The 17,531-nt window shown below is 45.1% G+C and overlaps 1 protein-coding gene across 3 annotated transcripts in view; it reads right to left on the bottom strand.

Annotated features, from left to right (window-relative positions):
• The window catches only part of ARHGEF3 (Rho guanine nucleotide exchange factor 3), a 305,070-nt gene that overhangs the window by 171,519 nt on the left and 116,020 nt on the right, over positions 1 to 17,531 (bottom strand). The window contains exon 1 of one of the 3 annotated variants that reach the window (XM_043975608.1): positions 6,232 to 6,313. The exons of the other annotated variants lie outside the window; for them this stretch is intronic. Within the exon in view, the coding sequence (XP_043831543.1) occupies positions 6,232 to 6,264 (33 nt within the window). The 5' untranslated portion in view covers positions 6,265 to 6,313. Of the gene's footprint in view, positions 1 to 6,231; positions 6,314 to 17,531 lie in introns of those variants that run through there. 3 annotated transcript variants of the gene reach the window in all.

The raw sequence follows: 17,531 nt of genomic DNA, 5'->3' as shown, positions 1-17,531 counted from the left end.
TTGTATGAACTCCTGCAGACTGAAATGAGCAGGACCAGGAGAACAGTCTCCTTATACAATGAAAACGACAGTAGAAAGAAAAACAGCTTAGAAAGGTTTAAGGACCATGATCAATGAAATGACCAGCTGTGATTCCATAGGACTGACGATGAAGCATTCCAGCCATCTCTGCAGAGAAAGGTGATGACCTCAAGATATAGAATAAGACATACATTTTTAGACATGACCAACATGGGAATTTGTCTTGTTTGACTGGGCATATTAGTCAAGAGGATTTTGTTTTTCTTTTTAATGTTTCCCCCTAAAAAGTGAAGGAAGAGAGATGGAAGGAAGGAAGGAAGAAAAGGAGGGAGGGAAGGGAAAGAAGGAAGGAAGAGGGGAAAAAGGGAAAGACAAAGAAAAGGGAGTCACTGAAGCATCAGTAGGATCACAGAAGGAAGACCGGAAAGAAATACAGAAATCAGGATAGCTTTGAAAGCTACATGTTGAATTGATGATACACATAAAAACTAAGCATAGAGACCTACAGTTTCAATAGTCTTTCTTGGTTCTATTCCATATATGGAAATTCTTGTTTTATTTGGAGTTTAAACTGATTTTGGCAGGCGGGGCAATGAGGGTTAGGTGACTTGCCCAGGGTCACACAGCTAGTAAGTGTCAAGTGTCTGAGGTCGGATTTGAACTCAGGTCCTCCTGAATCCAGGGCTAGTGCTTTATCTACTGTGCCACCTAGTTGCCCCCTTTTTAAAAATAAAATTTAATTTTAAAAAAGAAATGGACAGAAAACAGAGATGTCAGAGGACATCCTGAGAACCCACAGTCCAGAGAGCATCAAGAAAGGAAGGGAGGTGATAATAAGAGACTATGGCGTATGAGGCCTTGAAGAAGGCCATTGGGTCTGACACCAATAAGACAATTTGTAAGCTTTGGGAAGAACATTTTCAGGACAGTTGTAGGGATGTGACCATGAATGGAAGGGATTAAGAAGAGGACAGGAAGTGAAGAACTGAGAAGTGGGCAAAGCAGATATGGGGAGTCTAGACTGCTTTCTAGAACTGAAGGAGAGAAAAGAAGTAGGATGATAGTTTAAGGGGGGAATGCCGAGATTGAGAAAAAGGATTTTTGTTTGTTTGTTTTGGACAGCGGGGAATTCACTTGTAGACTAGTAAGAGAGGCTTGACAAATGATCTGTTCTCTACCAGGTGGGTCAAGGCTGGAATCCACTTATCCCACCCCATCCTACCAGCCTCCACATCAACAAACTCCCTTGAGATGGATCATAATCCTCTGTCAGGATCTACAGAGCCAGGGATCACTGGGAGGTAAGAAATCCAGACTTAGCTAATGATCTGTCGAAGGAACATCAGATCCCAGAGCTAGAACTGGTAGGGACCTTGAAAGACTACTAGTCCAGCTTCCCTCGTCTTACAAAGGAGGAAACTGAGACCCAGAAAAAAATAAGTGACTGACCCAAAGTCACCCAGCAAATAAATAACAGAGCTGGGATTAGAGCTCAGGCACTTCAGCAAAACAAGGAAGCTAGTGAGTGACCAGAGAATAAAGGTGAATGACGAGAAAGGGGAAACGTGGTCATCAAACATCAGAGACAAAACCTCTTGTTTCCTATGGATGAAGAAGCTGAGGCTTGGAGAGCCCCGATTTCTAAGTTGAACTTATTTGTGACTAGAAAGGATCAGGGAAAGGAAGATGGTAAAGATGAAGATGGCACAAACCTTGTCAGCAACAAAATATTTTATATTCACGATCTCTCTTGAATCTCCCGACACCATCTGAGGTGGGTAGTGTGAGCATTATTATCGCCATTTTACACATGAAAATATTAATCTTCAAAGAGCTCAAGGGACCCAAGTACCAAGTGACAGAGCTGGGCTTTAAGTGCTGGTAAAGAGGTTGTTGGTTTTTTTTCTCTACACCAACTAGATGGGATAATAAAGAAACATTGAGCTTGGAAGAAAAGATGGGAATAGAACTGGGGAAAAAATTTTAAATCATAGATCAAAGTTGCCCTTTAAAAGGAAAATTGGGGAGCCATCACTAGTAGGTGTTGAAAACTCTAGGACACAAGTTTCTCCACCTTTTTTTTTTTAATTAATTAATTTTTTTGCGGGGCAATGAGGGTTAAGTGACTTGCTCAGGGTCACACAGCTAGTAGGTGTCAAGTGTCTGAGGCTGGATTTGAACTCAGGTCCTCCTGAATCCAGGGCCAGTGCTCTATCCACTGTACCACCTAGCTGCCCTTTTCTCCATCCTTTAACCATAGCTGTTCTTGAGAATTCTTTCCACTACTGGGCAACATATTTCCCAAGAGTTTCTAGTAAGGTCCCAGTGGTCCCTCATCACGATTGCTCCACATGATGGGTGACAGACCCCTTGATACTTCTTCCCCTCGGTCCCCACCACCGACCCGGTCCATAGAGTGAGTACGGGCTGGCTTAGAATCTGACTTTAAAACATTGTGGTCGGGGCAGCTAGATGGCGCAGTGGTTAAAGCACTGGCCCTGGATTCAGGAGTACCTGAGTTCAAATCCAGCCTCAGACACTTGACACTTACTAGCTGTGTGACCCTGGGCAAGTCACTTAACCCCCATTGCCTGCAAAAAAAAAAAAAAAAGAAAGAAAACATTGTGGTGGTAGAAGGTCTACAAAGCACAAAGCGATCATCATCTTACCTTTGAAATAAGAAATGACCCCTCTGTTTGAAGCAGGGTTTCCTTTCCTGGTCCCTTTTTTACCCTGTTTCTAAAAATCGTCACTGCCTACCACTAAATCAAGGCTGCGAGCCAGAGTGGTGACTTCTCTTCTTCAATGTTTCCTTGAATACCTTTTCTGGATTTCTCCTTTGCTCCCACCATTCCCTATCTTGTACTTTCTTTATCTGTATACATGCATGTGTATGCATGTACATGTACACACACAGAGATAGGATGACACTGGCCAAGTCTTGTCAACTCTCTGGACCTCAGGTTCCTCATTTGTCAAGTGGACTGGTTGGCTTTAAATTGGACCCCATGAACCTATGAGTAAGATGCATGGACACATGGGGGCAGCTAGGTGGCACAGTGGATAGAGCACCGGCCCTGGAGTCAGGAGGACATGAGTTCAAATCCGGCCTCAGACACTTAACACTTACTAGCTGTGTGACCCTGGGCAAGTCACTTAACCCCAATTGCCTCACTAAAAAAAAAAAAAAAAAAAGAGGGGGTGGGACTAGAATGAGTCAAGACAGTAAACATTTATGAAGCACCTACTATGTGCCAAGCACTGCGCTAACGACTGAGGATATAAGATAGGCAAAAAATTCCTCATCTGTAAAGTAGTCTGATGGAGTTTCAGGGGTCTCTTCCAGTCCCTGCTGTCTATCTTTGTTTTCCTTTTCATTATTATACAAGGGGAAACCTAAGGGTAAAAAAATGCAAATAATTTGCCCAAGGTCCCTGAAAGGACCCGTGGATACACAGCATACCTCCACCCATGATCCTTGTATTATTCTTCTACATTCCTCTTCCAGGTGAAGTTAAGACTTTTCCCTGAGAAATGGGTCAGAGCAAAATAAAATTTTCCAGTAACCTCTTTAACAGATGTTAACTTTTCCAGTGGCTTATTAAGAAAAAACTTCTAGAAACCATATTTCGGCACAGTGTGGAGAAAGCTGGCCCCTAACCACCATTAAGGAATATGGCGAGCGAAGGAGCCAACTTTGACCTGAGGTTTAAGAAGAGACCATGCGTGCATCATATTCACGGGATCATCGGATTGAAAGCCAACGACCACTTTACAGATGAGGAACCTGAGGTCCTGAGAGGTGAAGAGACTCAGCCGACACTATACTGGTAATGAGAAACAGAGATTCAAGCCCAAGTTCTTAGGCTCCAAACCCCTCGTGCCCCACAGCTTGAGTTAATGCCTTCTAGTGCCTGTCCCAGTGCCTGGGACACACACACAGTAGGTGTTTAATATCGGCTGAATTCAACTAAAGTAAAGTGATTTTATGTCATTGTAGGCCCACTGAAGATGATGCCAACCATCCTTCTTAAAACAAAGCAGGATGGATGAGGGACACCAATATCCCCATTTCGTAGATGAGCACACAGGCCCAGTGAGGTCAGGTGATTTTGCCAATAGCTGCCACACAGCTGGCAAGCTTCTTAGTCTCGGTGGGAAGCCAGGTCCTTCTGACTCAAAATTAGCACTCTTGTCAACCAGACCCTCAGGAGTCAAATGCAGCTGAACCCGATTAAAATGTAAGTGGGAAATGTTTAGCAAAATAAATAAAAACACGACAAAATAAAGAAAACGTTGACTTGTGGTTTCCCAAGTCAATGGGTGGCCCGCAGGGATAAGGGATCCTGTTTCTGCTTGAGTTTGACACAACAGACACAATATATATTAGTGAAGTGCCTGCTAGGGCGCTGAGTCAAGTGCTGAAGATACAAAAAGAGGCAAAAGATCATTCCTGCCCTCAAAGAGCTTGGATTACACCAAGATCCCTGAGGGGATTAACCTTGAGCCCCACATTAATGATCTAACCAGGCAGTGATAATCATAGGATCACACATGCAGAACAGAAAGGGATGCTAAGAGGACATCGAATTCAACTTTCTTGTTTTGTAGATCACGAAACTGGATTCAGCAAAGAGAAATTACATTATATCATTTCGATCACGTCTGATGCTCAGTGAACCCATTTGGGGTTGTCTTGGCAAAAATACTAGAGTGGTTTGCATTTCCTTCTCCATCTCATTTTACAGATGGGGAAACTGAGGCAAACAGACTTCAGTGACTTGCCCAGGGTCACACAGCTATTACAGGTCTGAGGTCGGATTTGAACTCAAGTTACCCTGACTCCAGAGTCTTTGATCTCTCCACTGCACCACCGAACTGCCCAAGTACCTTCCCCCAAACCACTCAAGGTGCTATTGAACTCAGGTCTCCCTGACTCCCACTCAAGTACTCTGTGTACCATACCATACTGACTCTATTAAATCTTTCTGAAAGGTCCCTAAATTTATCTACTCGGAACTAAAAAACATCAGTCCTTCAGAAAGGGAGCAGTATATCTTTTTCGAGTGGTTGAAACAGGATGTGTGGGAAAAGAAATCACATAACTCACAGGAAAGGGCGCTTCCAGGATTTTTTCCGCACTTGGAGGGGGTGGGGGAAAGGGCACCCCCAGTAGGCCTGTGCGATAAAGGCGACCATCATCAAACTCTAATTCTGAATCCTATTGTACAAAAGTACAAAAGCCGCTATCGAGGGACACATGGGTGGCTCTTAAAATGTTAGAAAAATGAAAGCAAAAAGGCAAGCTAAAGGAGCTGATTCCTTTCTATCCTATGGAAAGGTGAAAGCAAACGTTCCTGGCCCCTTCTCTCTGCTAACTCCCAAGCCAAGAACGGGTCCTTTTCAAAGAAAAAGATCAGGCATGGAGCTCTGGACATGGAACAACGTGGCAATTTGCTTAGCTGGACCATGTATATTTGTTACATGAGTCCCCCCTCCCCCTTTTTCAATGTGGGTGGGGAGAGAGAAAAATAGATGCTTGTTCACTGATTTTTTTAAGAAACCAAATCCCCGAACAAGGGTTTAGCTCAAGCCTCTGGTCTCTTATGAGTCCCTCCAGGTGAAGTCTGATTCTCTCATCTCGATATCACACATAAACCCAACAGACTAACTTGAAGGAGACCCACAAGAAGTCCCCCACCATTGTCTCAGATTTTAATCTCTGCTAAACTGTTTTAGTCAAGTTGAAGTTCAGAGGGAGGGGAGAACTCTTTGAAACAGCATTGTGGTCAACAGCAAATGCAGTGAGGGGAGTGCGGCGTGAGGAGGGGAGAAAGGCTTTGCTACCAGCGGTTGGTAACAAAGATGGTCATGGGTTTGAGGGTTAGAACAGTACTTCCCATTAAATCATCATTTCAATGAAGACCAGCCTTTTCTTCAACTTAAATTATCTTTTTTCCCCCTCCTTGATGCAAAAATCTGCCTTCATCTTCTTATTTCAACATTACCGCATAGAAAGGAAGATGCATCCAAGCGCTCCCATTTCAGCTTCTTGGCAGAGAGGGAAGTCTTTCTAGACTATTTCCAGAAGAAACAAGGTTTTAGCGCCCACTGCCCATGCTTGGAGTGGCCCGCAGCAGCAGCACCCTTTGGGGGCTCAGTAGACCACCCTGTCCCTGCCCCAGCCCGGCTGAGCTGCCCTACACATACCTGACGATGGACAAAGAGGCAACACCACACCATGGGGCACTCCGGAATGGGGAGTCCACTCAGATCTCACAGTCCAAGGCTCTCCCCCCTTGAATTGGAGCCAACCACTCTAAGCCGGCTTCCCTGAGCAGGGCTGCTCTGCTTTCCCTGAAGGAACTCCTCCCTAACCACTCACAATGTATGACAGGAAGTGACAAAGGGAGCTAGTTATCTGTTAAAAGGGAGCGAAGCGAAGGAAGGTCTCTGCCCTTCGTTGCCCGGGCCCCATTCGGGCCCTCCACTTTCTGTGGTTTCCTAGTCGGCCTCAGGTCTCTCAAGTCAAGCTTTACCCTAGCACCGCTGAAAGGCACACAGGAAGTTGTATTAGGGGAGAACCCCCGGGCCCAGTGCAAGAAAAAGTTGTTTGTCTCCAACTCAAAGTGATCAGCTCCTGGTGGGGGATGGGTCTGAAGGAGCCAAAGCTTCTTACCCAAGTGGGGCTCGTACTAACCATGGGGACAGACTAACTCATACAGGGAAGACACAGGAAGACATGCAGGTCTTTAGTTACTCCCCTCATTGCTCTCCACAATATCCTTGTTTTCATCAGGGGAAATGAGGCTGACTGAGTAACCACGCCCAGATGGCCACTTTATCCAGACAATGAAGTCTGACCACAGGATGGCCCCAAGACCCAAGACTTGTCAAGTTTTCTGTTGAGCTAGATGAAGGGAGGAGGGGCCCCTTTTATTCCAATAATTATCATTTTCCCTCCCCCCGCCCATCCTCACCAAACTAAGAGATAGGAGGCAGAATCCCAGAGCTGTTATAATTTGCCTTTTCCTCACTATTAGTAATATCGAACTTTTTTCCACTTGCTCATTGAAAGTTTGGGTTTCTGCTCGTGAGAAGGGCCTGTTCATATCCTTTCATCACTTATCTACTGGGGAAGGGGTCCTTTTCTTACATGGTCTTGGGCATTTTCACTGACTGAGACCCATGCCTGGAATTCCCCCCTCCCTCATCTTGGCCTTCCTTCAAGTCCTAGCTGAAACCTCATCTTCTGGGAGAAACCTTTCTCAAGACTCCTGGATGTTAGGGCTTCACGTTCTGCTCATTATCTCCAATTGATCCTGTACACATCTTTTTTTTTTTTTTTAGTGAGGCAATTGGGGTTAAGTGACTTGCCCAGGGTCACAAAGCTAGTAAGTGTCAAGTGTCTGAGGCCGGATTTGAACTCAGGTACTCCTGAATACAGGGCCAGTGCTTTATCCACTGTGCTACCTAGCTGCCCCTTTAATTCTTTTTTACTTCTATTTTCAGCTCCAAATTCTCCTCCTCCCTTCACCTCCTCCCCATCTGTTGAGAAGGCAAGAAATAATGATACCCATTACTCATAACAAATTCTCCTAGTCAAGCAAAACAAATACTCATTTATATATTTTATTTGAATACAGTTGTCTTCATGTTCTCCCTCCTCCTTAGATGAGAAACTCCTTGAGGGCAGAGATTGCCTTTGCCTTTCTTTGTATCCCTAGTGCTTAGCACAGAGTAGAAACTTAATGAATACTTATTGACTATCAATTCCCTATATCTTAGAAATGAGACCTTGAACAGAGAAACTTGCTACAAGGATGATTTCCCAATTAACCATTTCCATTCTCATCTTAGCCAACATTGATTTTGTTTTCAATTTCATGTAATCAACATTTTACCTCCTGTGATTCTCTCTATTCTTAGTCACATCACCCACAAATTAGAGGGGCCAGGAAGGAGCTATCTTTTCCAATGACAGAGAATGAGTTATTGACCAAACAAGGTAATTATATTTCATTCTGCGAAGGGCTATACCTTCCATTAGGAAGGGGTCATGGAGATCTCTGCATTTGCAAAGGGTCTAGAAGAAATCAGAGACAATGGAAATGCTACTGAAGGAAGTAACTCAGAAAATTCTTCATATGAAAGCTCAGAATGTCAGCAATGGAAGGAATTTCTCAGTTAAAATATGAGCTCGTTGGGAGTGGACATTGACTTTTTTTTTTTAGTGAGGCAATTGGGGTTAAGTGACTTGCCCAGGGTCACACAGCTAGTAAGTGTTAAGTGTCTGAGGCTGGATTTGAACTCAGGTCCTCCAGAATCCAAGGCTGGTGCTTTACCTACTGCTGCCCCCAGACATTGACTTTCAGTGTATTTGCTTCTCTAGCACCTTTCAGCTCAATTCAGTAAACATTTATGAAGTGCCTACTATGTATCTGTCACTGTGCAAAGTACTGGGGATACGAGACACTCTCTGCCCTCCATTTCCTGCCCGATTCATGAAGCATGTAAACTCATTTTGTACCCAGAAGTTCCAAGTTCACTCACCAAAAGTGGTAACAGAAGGTTGAGTTTTTCTGGAATCTGCAAAAATGGCAAGTCCTGAGTCCTTTGTTCAATGGGGGGAACAGCCAAATACACCAACAGCACATGCTTCCAGGACACTAGAAACCTAATTATTAGAACCTTGAGACCAGTGTACTCCAGGAGATTCTCCATATTCGATCATTCCCCTGTCTCTCGTGGCTAGCAAATCCCTATCTCCTGATCCCTTAAGCCCTTCAACTCAGTCACTAGTTGCTAAGTGGGAACAGCTTCCCTGCTACCTCTCCCCATGCTGTTGTCCAGCTTGCCCTGCTCATCCCTGCCCCTCCCTGGCCACCCGTCCTCCCCTGCCTTCCCCTTTCCCTGCTTTATCATCAGCTGACTCTCCTCCATCTTAACTCTCTCCTCCTCACACTCAGTAAGCCCGGAAAAGGGCAAATGTTTCCTTAATTTCAAAACAAGAAAGAGAATGGGACCTGAAAACTAGTGGCTGGCGAGTCTGATGTCAATTTGGAGGGTTAGGGGTGGGGGGAAGATCCCAGGTCATCCTGTTCAAGAGATGCTTAGCAAACATCTGGAAAAGGAGGTGGTGGTTACCAAGTGCCCACATGGCTTGGTCAAGAATTAGTCATGCCAGGGGCAGCTAGGTGGTGTAGTGGATAGAGCACCGGCCCTGGAGTCAGGAGGACCTGAGTTCAAATCCGGCCTCAGACACTTAACTAGCTGTGTGACCCTGGGCAAGTCACTTAACCCCAATTGCCTCACTAAAAAAAACAAACAAGAATTAGTCATGCCAGTCTTCAGACGAAGACATTAAAGCTATCTATTGCCATATGAAAAATGCTCTAAATCACTACTGATTAGAGAAATGAAAATTAAAACAACTCTAAGGCACCACCTTGCACCTATCAGATTGGCTAATATGACCAAAAAAAGAAAATGATAAATGTTGGAGAAGCTGTGGAAAAACTGTAACACTAATGTATTTTTGGTGGAGTTGTGAACTGATCCAACCATTCTGGAGAGCAATTTGGAACTATGGCCAAAGGGCTAGGGGCTATATCCTTTGACCCAGTAATACCACTACTAGGTACATATTCCAAAGAAATCATAAAAAAACAGAAAAGGACTCACATGTACAAAAATATTTAGAGCAGCTCTCTTTGTGGTAGCAAAGAGTTGGAAATCGAGGGGATGCCCATCAATTGGGGAACGGCTAAACAAGCTGTGGTATATGAATGTAATGGAATACTATTGTGCTATAAGAAATGAGGAGCAGGCAGGTTTCAGAAAAACCTGAAAAGATTTAAGTGGACTGATGCTGAGTGAAGTGAACAGAACCAAGAAAACATGGTACACAGAAACAGCAACATTGTGTAATGGTCAGCTGTGATAGACTTAGCTCTTCTCAGCAACACAATGATCCAAGACAATTCCAAAGGACTCATGATGGAAAATGCTCCCCAGTGAGCTCACCCAATCAGTCCTTCCTCTCACCCCCTTGGCATGGACCATCCAAATTTTACTTCAGTACCATGGACACCCACGCTTCCTCACCTTCCCATTAGGCTTCTAACCCCAAGGCTCTACTGAAATCACTCTCTCCAAGGGAGCCAATGACTTCTCACGGGTGACACCAGATGGCCCTCATCTGTCCCCACTGCCCTGGACCACACTTTCTGCTCCCTGAATGGCACCACTCTCCTGCTTTTCATCCTTCTCTGATCTTCCTAGCTGTTCATCACCATGTCCTGCCTCTTGAGCATGGGTGTCCCTGAAGGCTCTGCCCCTGGGCCCCTGTCCCCAGTTTCTCTCCACTACCTTACTTAGGAATCTGATCATCTTCTCTCATCACCTCCAGCAGATAAAGGACAAATGTATGCATATATCCAGCCCGGACCTTTCTCCTGACCTCCCTGCCCTCACAGCCAAAAGTCTGCCAAGATTTCCACCAATTAGTTCTTGTTCTCCTTTGTGTATATTTAAAACACTTCCTTGGTACTTTGGGCTCTTCCCTCTACACCATTTCCAGCCAATTATTGTGAAATCCTTTCAATATCTGCCTTCACAACAATCCTTACAGATGCTCCTGTTATTCCGGCCCTTATCACCTCTTACCTGGACTGTGCCTATGGCTCCCTTCCTCCAAGGTGAGCTTGCCTAAAAGTCTCCCCTCTCTCATCCTTCACACATTGGCCAAAATCATCTTCCAAGGTAGCGGTGTGACTATGACGCTCCTGGGATGAGAAACTACAGTGTTACCTTGATGAGAAAACAGAAGTTCCCTGGTGGGCCCAGGCCCCAGCCTTGACCATTATGTCATCTGGCTCCTCTTTACACAGTGTACATTCCAACCCAGCTGCACTTGTAGCCCTTTCTATTTCCTGTCCTGACGCCTTCACTTATATCTTCCCCCCCACCCCCTCCCTCTTCGCATACCTTTCTGAATCTCCACTACCCTTCAAGGCCAGCTCAGGGGCCATTTCTTAGGAAAGACTTCCCTGGGGGCAGCTAGATGGCGCAGTGGTTAAAGTACGGGCCCTGGATTTAGGAGTACCTGAGTTCAAATCCGGCCTCAGACACTTGACACTTACTAGCTGTGTGACCCTGGGCAAGTCACTTAACCCCCACTGCCTGCAAAAAAAGAAAAAGAAAAAAGAAAGGAAAGACTTCCCTGGTGCCCAGCCCCAAATCTCTCTCTGTCTCTCTCTCTCTCTGTCTCTCTCTCTGTCTCTCTCTCTCTCTGTCTCTCTGTCTCTCTGTCTCTCTCTCTCTGTCTCTCTGTCTCTGTCTCTGTCTCTGTCTCTGTCTCTCTGTCTCTCTCTCTCTCTCTCTCTCTCTCTCTCTCTCTGTCCAGATTCCCTAGAGTCATAAAATTAGAGCTGGGAAGAAACTTCAAAGCCACAGTCTGACCCCCGTCATCTTACACGTGAGGAAACTGAGGCCTCAGGATAGATGAAGTGTCTAAGTGTCTTACCATCAGTGGTGTCTGAGGTAAAATTTGACATTTTTTCTGCTTCTGAATATCTCTGATGATTAAGTGATGAGAAAGAAAACCCAAGATCCACCTGCAGGTGAGAGGCAGCTTGGTCTAGTGGGTTCTCAGTCCAGGAGACCTGGGCTCAAGTTCCAGCTCTAATAATACATTCCTGTTGGATGACCCTGAGCAAACTTCTCAATGTCCCAGGAAACTAAAATTGAAGGATTCCTCACTGGGAGGTACCAGGATCATCACTGAGATCACAAATCTAGCAAAATTAACAACCATGACTGAAAGAAAGGGGTGGGGTTATGGACTTTTTTGTATAAAAAAATCTAATGAGAAGGAACAAAATCTGCCAAACCTATCGGAAACAAGAGGAACTGGAAAGGAGTACCCTATCTATTGAAAGGGATTGAAGACTGGCATAATTATTATTATTTTTTTTTTGTGTGGGACAATGAGGGTTAAGTGACTTGCCCGGGGTCACACAGCTAGTAAGTGTCAAGTGTCTGAGGCTGGATTTGAACTCAGGTCTTCCTGACTCCAGGGCCCGTGCTTTATCCACTGTGCCACCTGGCTGCCCACAGAGTGGCATAAAATTTTAGTAAAAATCACCAGGACCAGAATCTTTGGAAGGAAGCTTTGCTTTTTAGAACCGTACATGAATCATAACTTTTGATGACATACTCTGGGCCACAGACCAGAGCCTAGGGCCAAGGAATGAGAATGTGTTAAGGGTAGCCCAGGATGGGGGCTCAGGCCCCTGCCTCAAACACCCACCTTCTCTCTTCTAAACAATTCAAGCTATCCTAAAGGGTCTCGGAATGGTGGGTCCTCCCTTACAGGAGGTCTTCAGGCCGGGTCTGGATGACCATTGGTCAGCAATGTTATGGGCTGGAGGGGGGATTCCTGCTCAGAGACAGGCTAGACAAAATGGTTCCAGGTAGGAACAATAAATGAGGGAAATACGGCACCATTTCAGCACAGACCTATTTGGATATGACATCAACTGGCTCCGTGACATCTGCTATTTGGAAATGCTGCCCCTGCTCCAAAACACTGCCTATTATCTTGGCTCAACAGGCATTTGAAGGGATGAAAAGAATGTGGGGCTTGACCTGAGGTCGCTGGAGGTTCCACAATGGATAAATATGAAAATGTCTATTTATGGGCTCTACATGACAACTAAAAATACACCCTGCTCAATACCAGACTACTCGTCACTGTACAACTCTTCCTGGTTTTGTTCAGTAGAATTACTCCCAGTTGAGCTGGGTACAAAAATAATAATAATGATAACAATCCTAATGGCTCTTATTTATATACTGCTTCATGGTTTGCGAAGCGCTTTGCAATGATTATCTAATTTTATCTTCACAACAACTCCAGGAAGCAAGTACTATTATCTTCATTTTACAGATAAGGAAACTGAGGTAGACAGAGGTTAAGTGACTTTCTTGGACAGTAAGTGTCTGTGGTCACACTTAGATTCAGGTTGACCTCCTAAGCAAACATTTATAACAAAAAATGTTTCATATAATATTTAGCATCCGATACACAGATTATTTTTTTAATTCTGCCTTTTGAGTTTCATTGGAAGAGGAAAAAAGAAAAAGCCTTGTCCTCTGAGGTTCTGTATTCTTTAAAGAGGCAATAACAACTATAAGAAATGCAATTAGGGATAAATTCCTTCTGACTGTCCTGTGTTGAGTCTTTTCAAAGTCCCCTCCAAGGAATGGCCCTCAGCTACCTTCTTGGGAGAGAGATGGCTTTCCCCCTGACTGAGGGATGCTGGGGACCAAGGCAGAGTCTCCTTTGGAGATGAGCTCCATTTCTTTGCCTCCTGCTGACAGAGCTGGTATAGGATGGAAAGTCTGAATACTGGGGGATTTTTGATATTTAAACAACTGCCCGGGTTGGATTTTTTTTTTCTTTGAGTAAGCTAACATGAAAAGCTAGGCCTTCCAGCTGAGCCATCCTCACACTTTGGGGCCTTAGGACCCCTTTACGCTCTTAAAAGTTATTGTTAAAAATAATAATTTTTTTAAAAAAGCTATTGTTACATTATCAACAACATTGTGGGATGATCAACTGTGATAGACTTAGCTCTTCTCAGCAGTGCAATGATCCAAGACAATGCCAAAGGACTCATGATGGAAAAGGTTCTCCACATGCAGAAAAAAGAGCTGTGGAATCTAAATGCAGATCGAACCAGACTGTTTCTACTTTTGTTTTTGCTTTCACTTTTTGGGGGATTTTCCCTTTTGTTCTGATTCTTCTTTCACAACATGACAAATGCAGAAATATGTTTAATGTGATTGTACATGTATAACCTTTATCAGATTGCTTTCCGTCTTGGGGAGGGGGAAGGAAGGGAGGGAGGGAGAAAAATTTGGAACTAGAAATCTTATAAAAACAGATGTTGAAAACAATCTTTTCATGTAACTAGAAAATAATAAAATACTTTTATGATTAAATTTTTTTAATTTAAAAATAAAATTTAAAAATAAAAACCAAAAAAGTTATTGTTAGCTACTATTATTATTAAGCTCTTGTTTATGTTGGTTATTTCTACTGTTATTTACTGTAATGGAAATGAAAACATCTTAGTATAATTATGAAAATAGTTTGACATTATGGACGCCTGCCTACATTCTGAGGATCCCTGTGCGAGCACGCGCGCGTGTGCGCGCACGCGCGCACACACACATCCACACGCACACACAAAACCTTTTGCATTTCACTGGACACAGCAGGAGCCAAACTGCTTTCATTGTAATTTCCTGCTCTTCCAATGATGTTCAATGTCCTCTTAGGAATAATTTATGGGAACAAAGGGTCAAATGTAACAATTTTTTTTTAAAGTTCTTTGTTCTAAAGGATGACTCTGGGAGGGGGGTATACAGAGGAAAATTCAGGTAATGGAAAAAATAGAAGATACCAATTAAAATCTATTAAAAAAAAAAAAGATTGACCTGAATGATGACTGTATGGTGTTTGGAGGGGGAGAGATAGGGAAAGGACAACGTCTACCAGCTCTGCCCACCCACCTGCTAGTAACTGGGCCTCTGGAAGAACCCAGAGGAACAGGATGGGGATAGTGGCTATTTCTATTGAGAAAAATCTGAAATTTGGATGTGCGGGTTTATTTTTTTAAACTGCCCCCGCCTTCTCTTTTCTTTGTTATAAAGTCTGTCTTTCTGAAAGGGAGATACAAATGCCGGTGATGTAAAAACAAAATATATCAATATCCCAAAACATCAATAAATTTACACAAAAAAATATATAGCCACTTTTTTTTTTCAAAGAAAGGACGCAACATTCTCCAATATGGCTTAATGCAATGAGTATTTATGAAGTCCTTGCTATGTTCTAGGCACTGAGAATACAGAGACAAAAACACAAAGCAGCTTTACCCAGAAGAGACTTACAGTTCTGCCCCAACACCCAGACGTTGACTGACTGATTGATCATGTAGGGGGTATAGATGAGGTCATTTGAGGAGGAGGGAGAAGACACGGCCAGCTGGATAGAGGGGGATCAGCCAAGGTTTCCCTTAGGAAATGGCCCAAGAGGTGAGATTCTAACAGTGGAGGTGACGGAAGGGCATTCCAGGCACGGAAGGGCAAGAAGGATACAAAGGCCCCGAGGACTAGAAGTTCAGGGACTAGAAGGAGGCCAGTTTGGCAGGTGGGCAGAATGCCCCAGAGCACCAGCCTGGCTTCTAGCCTGAGCCCCATCCCCATCAGCCAGGGGGATGGTCACTGAGCCCCCACCCCCTCAGCTGTCCTGGCCACTGAAGACCCGGAAAAGAGTGTTGTCCCCATCTTCCAAGTCCTCGGCACCAACGAATGGTTTGACATCAGACCCAGTTCTGGTTTTATCAATGGAAATCCCATTCCAAAAGATGCACCGGCTTTGCTGCGTGGCCTAGGCTTCTCCGCCTGACTTCTGTCTGAGCCCTTCTGCGTACAGTGTGACCTCTCCCATTAGTGTGAGCTCTCTGAGGGCAGGGACTGGCTCCCTGACTTCGCTTTGCTCTGGCTGCCTCACACAGGGAATGCTGTCCCCTTGCCTCCCCCTTCCCTGGTGTGACCCATCGGCCTGACCATTAACCACTTCCCATAGCATGGGGAGGATATACAACAAGGACACACTCTAATTACAATGTAAAATAAGGAAACTGAGGCCCAGGCTGGCTGAGCCACGTGCCGAGGTCCCCCAGATAAACATCCTAGGTAGAATTTGAACCCACGTCCTCTGACTCCAAACCCAGGACTCTGCTCTCAAGGTCACCAGGTGACTTGGTGGATAGAGCCGTGGACCTGGAGTCGGGAAGAGCCAAATCTGACCTCAGAAATTTACTAGCACCGTGACCCCGAGCAAGTCACTGAACTCGTCTGCCTCAGTTTTCTCATCTATAATACGGGGATAATAATGGTACCTACCTCCCGGGTTTGTTGTAAGGATCACACGAGATGATAATTGTGAAGCACTTAGCACAGTGACTGGCGCACAGTAGGTGCTATGGAAATGCCTTTTCCCTCTCTTTCCCCCTCCTTCAGCTCACACTCTCTCTCCTGAATCCGTAAGAAAAAGGTTTTAGCCCCAAATGCTGCAGCATCCTGCAGAGATGGGCTGTGCCTGCAAATACCCTCATGGGCTCCAGATCAGTCCTTTGGGCCACAGGACGCTTGGCGCCCCGTTTTCCCCTTGGACCGATCGCTAACCTGTGAGCTACGTGATCTAGCGAGCTGGTGGTGGGACACACGGCACCCGTTTCCAGTAACTTTTACCCAGCGGGTGCACATGAAGCAGCAGTTGCTGGAAGCTCTGACCCGCTTCTCCCTCAGGACCTGACCCCTGAAACCTGACTTCCTGGTAACGCTCAGAGATTTCCGAACACCCCTTCCTGGAGATGGCTGTGCCTGCCAATGCCGAGCTTTCTGCAGGACTCCTCTGGGGAGCCACGTCCTGCAGGGGGACGGGAGCTGTGCTGGAGCGGGGAGCGGCATCACCAGAACCCCCACCAGGCATGCAGCTCCCTGGTAAACAGCGAAGGAACAATTAAGAGCTCACGTCTGCACCCCATCAAGAGAACACAAGGAACAAGAAGTAGCCCCAAGGGTGGTTGAGAAATATGTGTTTACCAAAGTTCTTGATCTTGCTTAAAAAAATTAAAAGTGCAACCACTCACCATCCAGAAAGGCTAACCTGATGATCTGCTCTCTTAGGAATGGGTAGAGAGCTGGGTTCAAGTCCTACCTCTGTCTCAGATCAATCCAGCTGACGAATGGAGGAAGCCACCTGGCCTTCTCCCAAAGGGCTTTTCGCTAACTCTTCCCATGGCCAGGGTCTAGTTGAGTCAGCCCATGCCTCTACCTCTCTGGGGCTAGTCTCAGCTCCTCAAGCCATTCATTCCATCCCCCAAGTCTCACATCTGCCATCAGACCAATCCAACCAGCATTTGATAACCACCTACTATGTGCAGTTTGATGACCACCTACTATGTGCAGTTTGATGACCACCTACTATGTGCAGTTTGATGACCACCTACCATGGGCAGTTTGATGACCACCTCCTATGGGTGGTTTGATGATCACCTACTATGAGCTGCTTGATAACCACCTACCACATGGGAGGCCCAGGTAAAAGAGAAGCTCCACTGCTTTGGAAATCCCCTCCACCCACTGATGCTGCTCTCCTATTCTCTGGTAAGGGAAGGTATACCAGAGTGGGTCAGAGGAGGGTTGGGGGGCTGGGCCCAGTCCTTCTTGGTTCCAAGGTCGTCCCTCTACCCACCACAGGAACTCTTTCTCAGACAGATAATCCTACACATGACAACAACTGACATTTAAACAAGATTTTAAGGTTTCCGGAACTCTGTAGGAAGGAATAATAATCTTATTGACCTTGTTAAATCATGATTTACTGTCTGAAGAGGGAGGGAAGGTAGCCAGGAAGAGAGACCGAGCCA

The sequence above is a fragment of the Dromiciops gliroides genome, chromosome 1, assembly GCF_019393635.1.
Source record: "Dromiciops gliroides isolate mDroGli1 chromosome 1, mDroGli1.pri, whole genome shotgun sequence".
NCBI classification, from domain to species: Eukaryota; Metazoa; Chordata; class Mammalia; order Microbiotheria; family Microbiotheriidae; genus Dromiciops; species Dromiciops gliroides.
The sequence above is the reverse complement of the archived record's forward strand: the minus strand, read 5'-3'. Positions and strand labels throughout refer to the sequence as shown.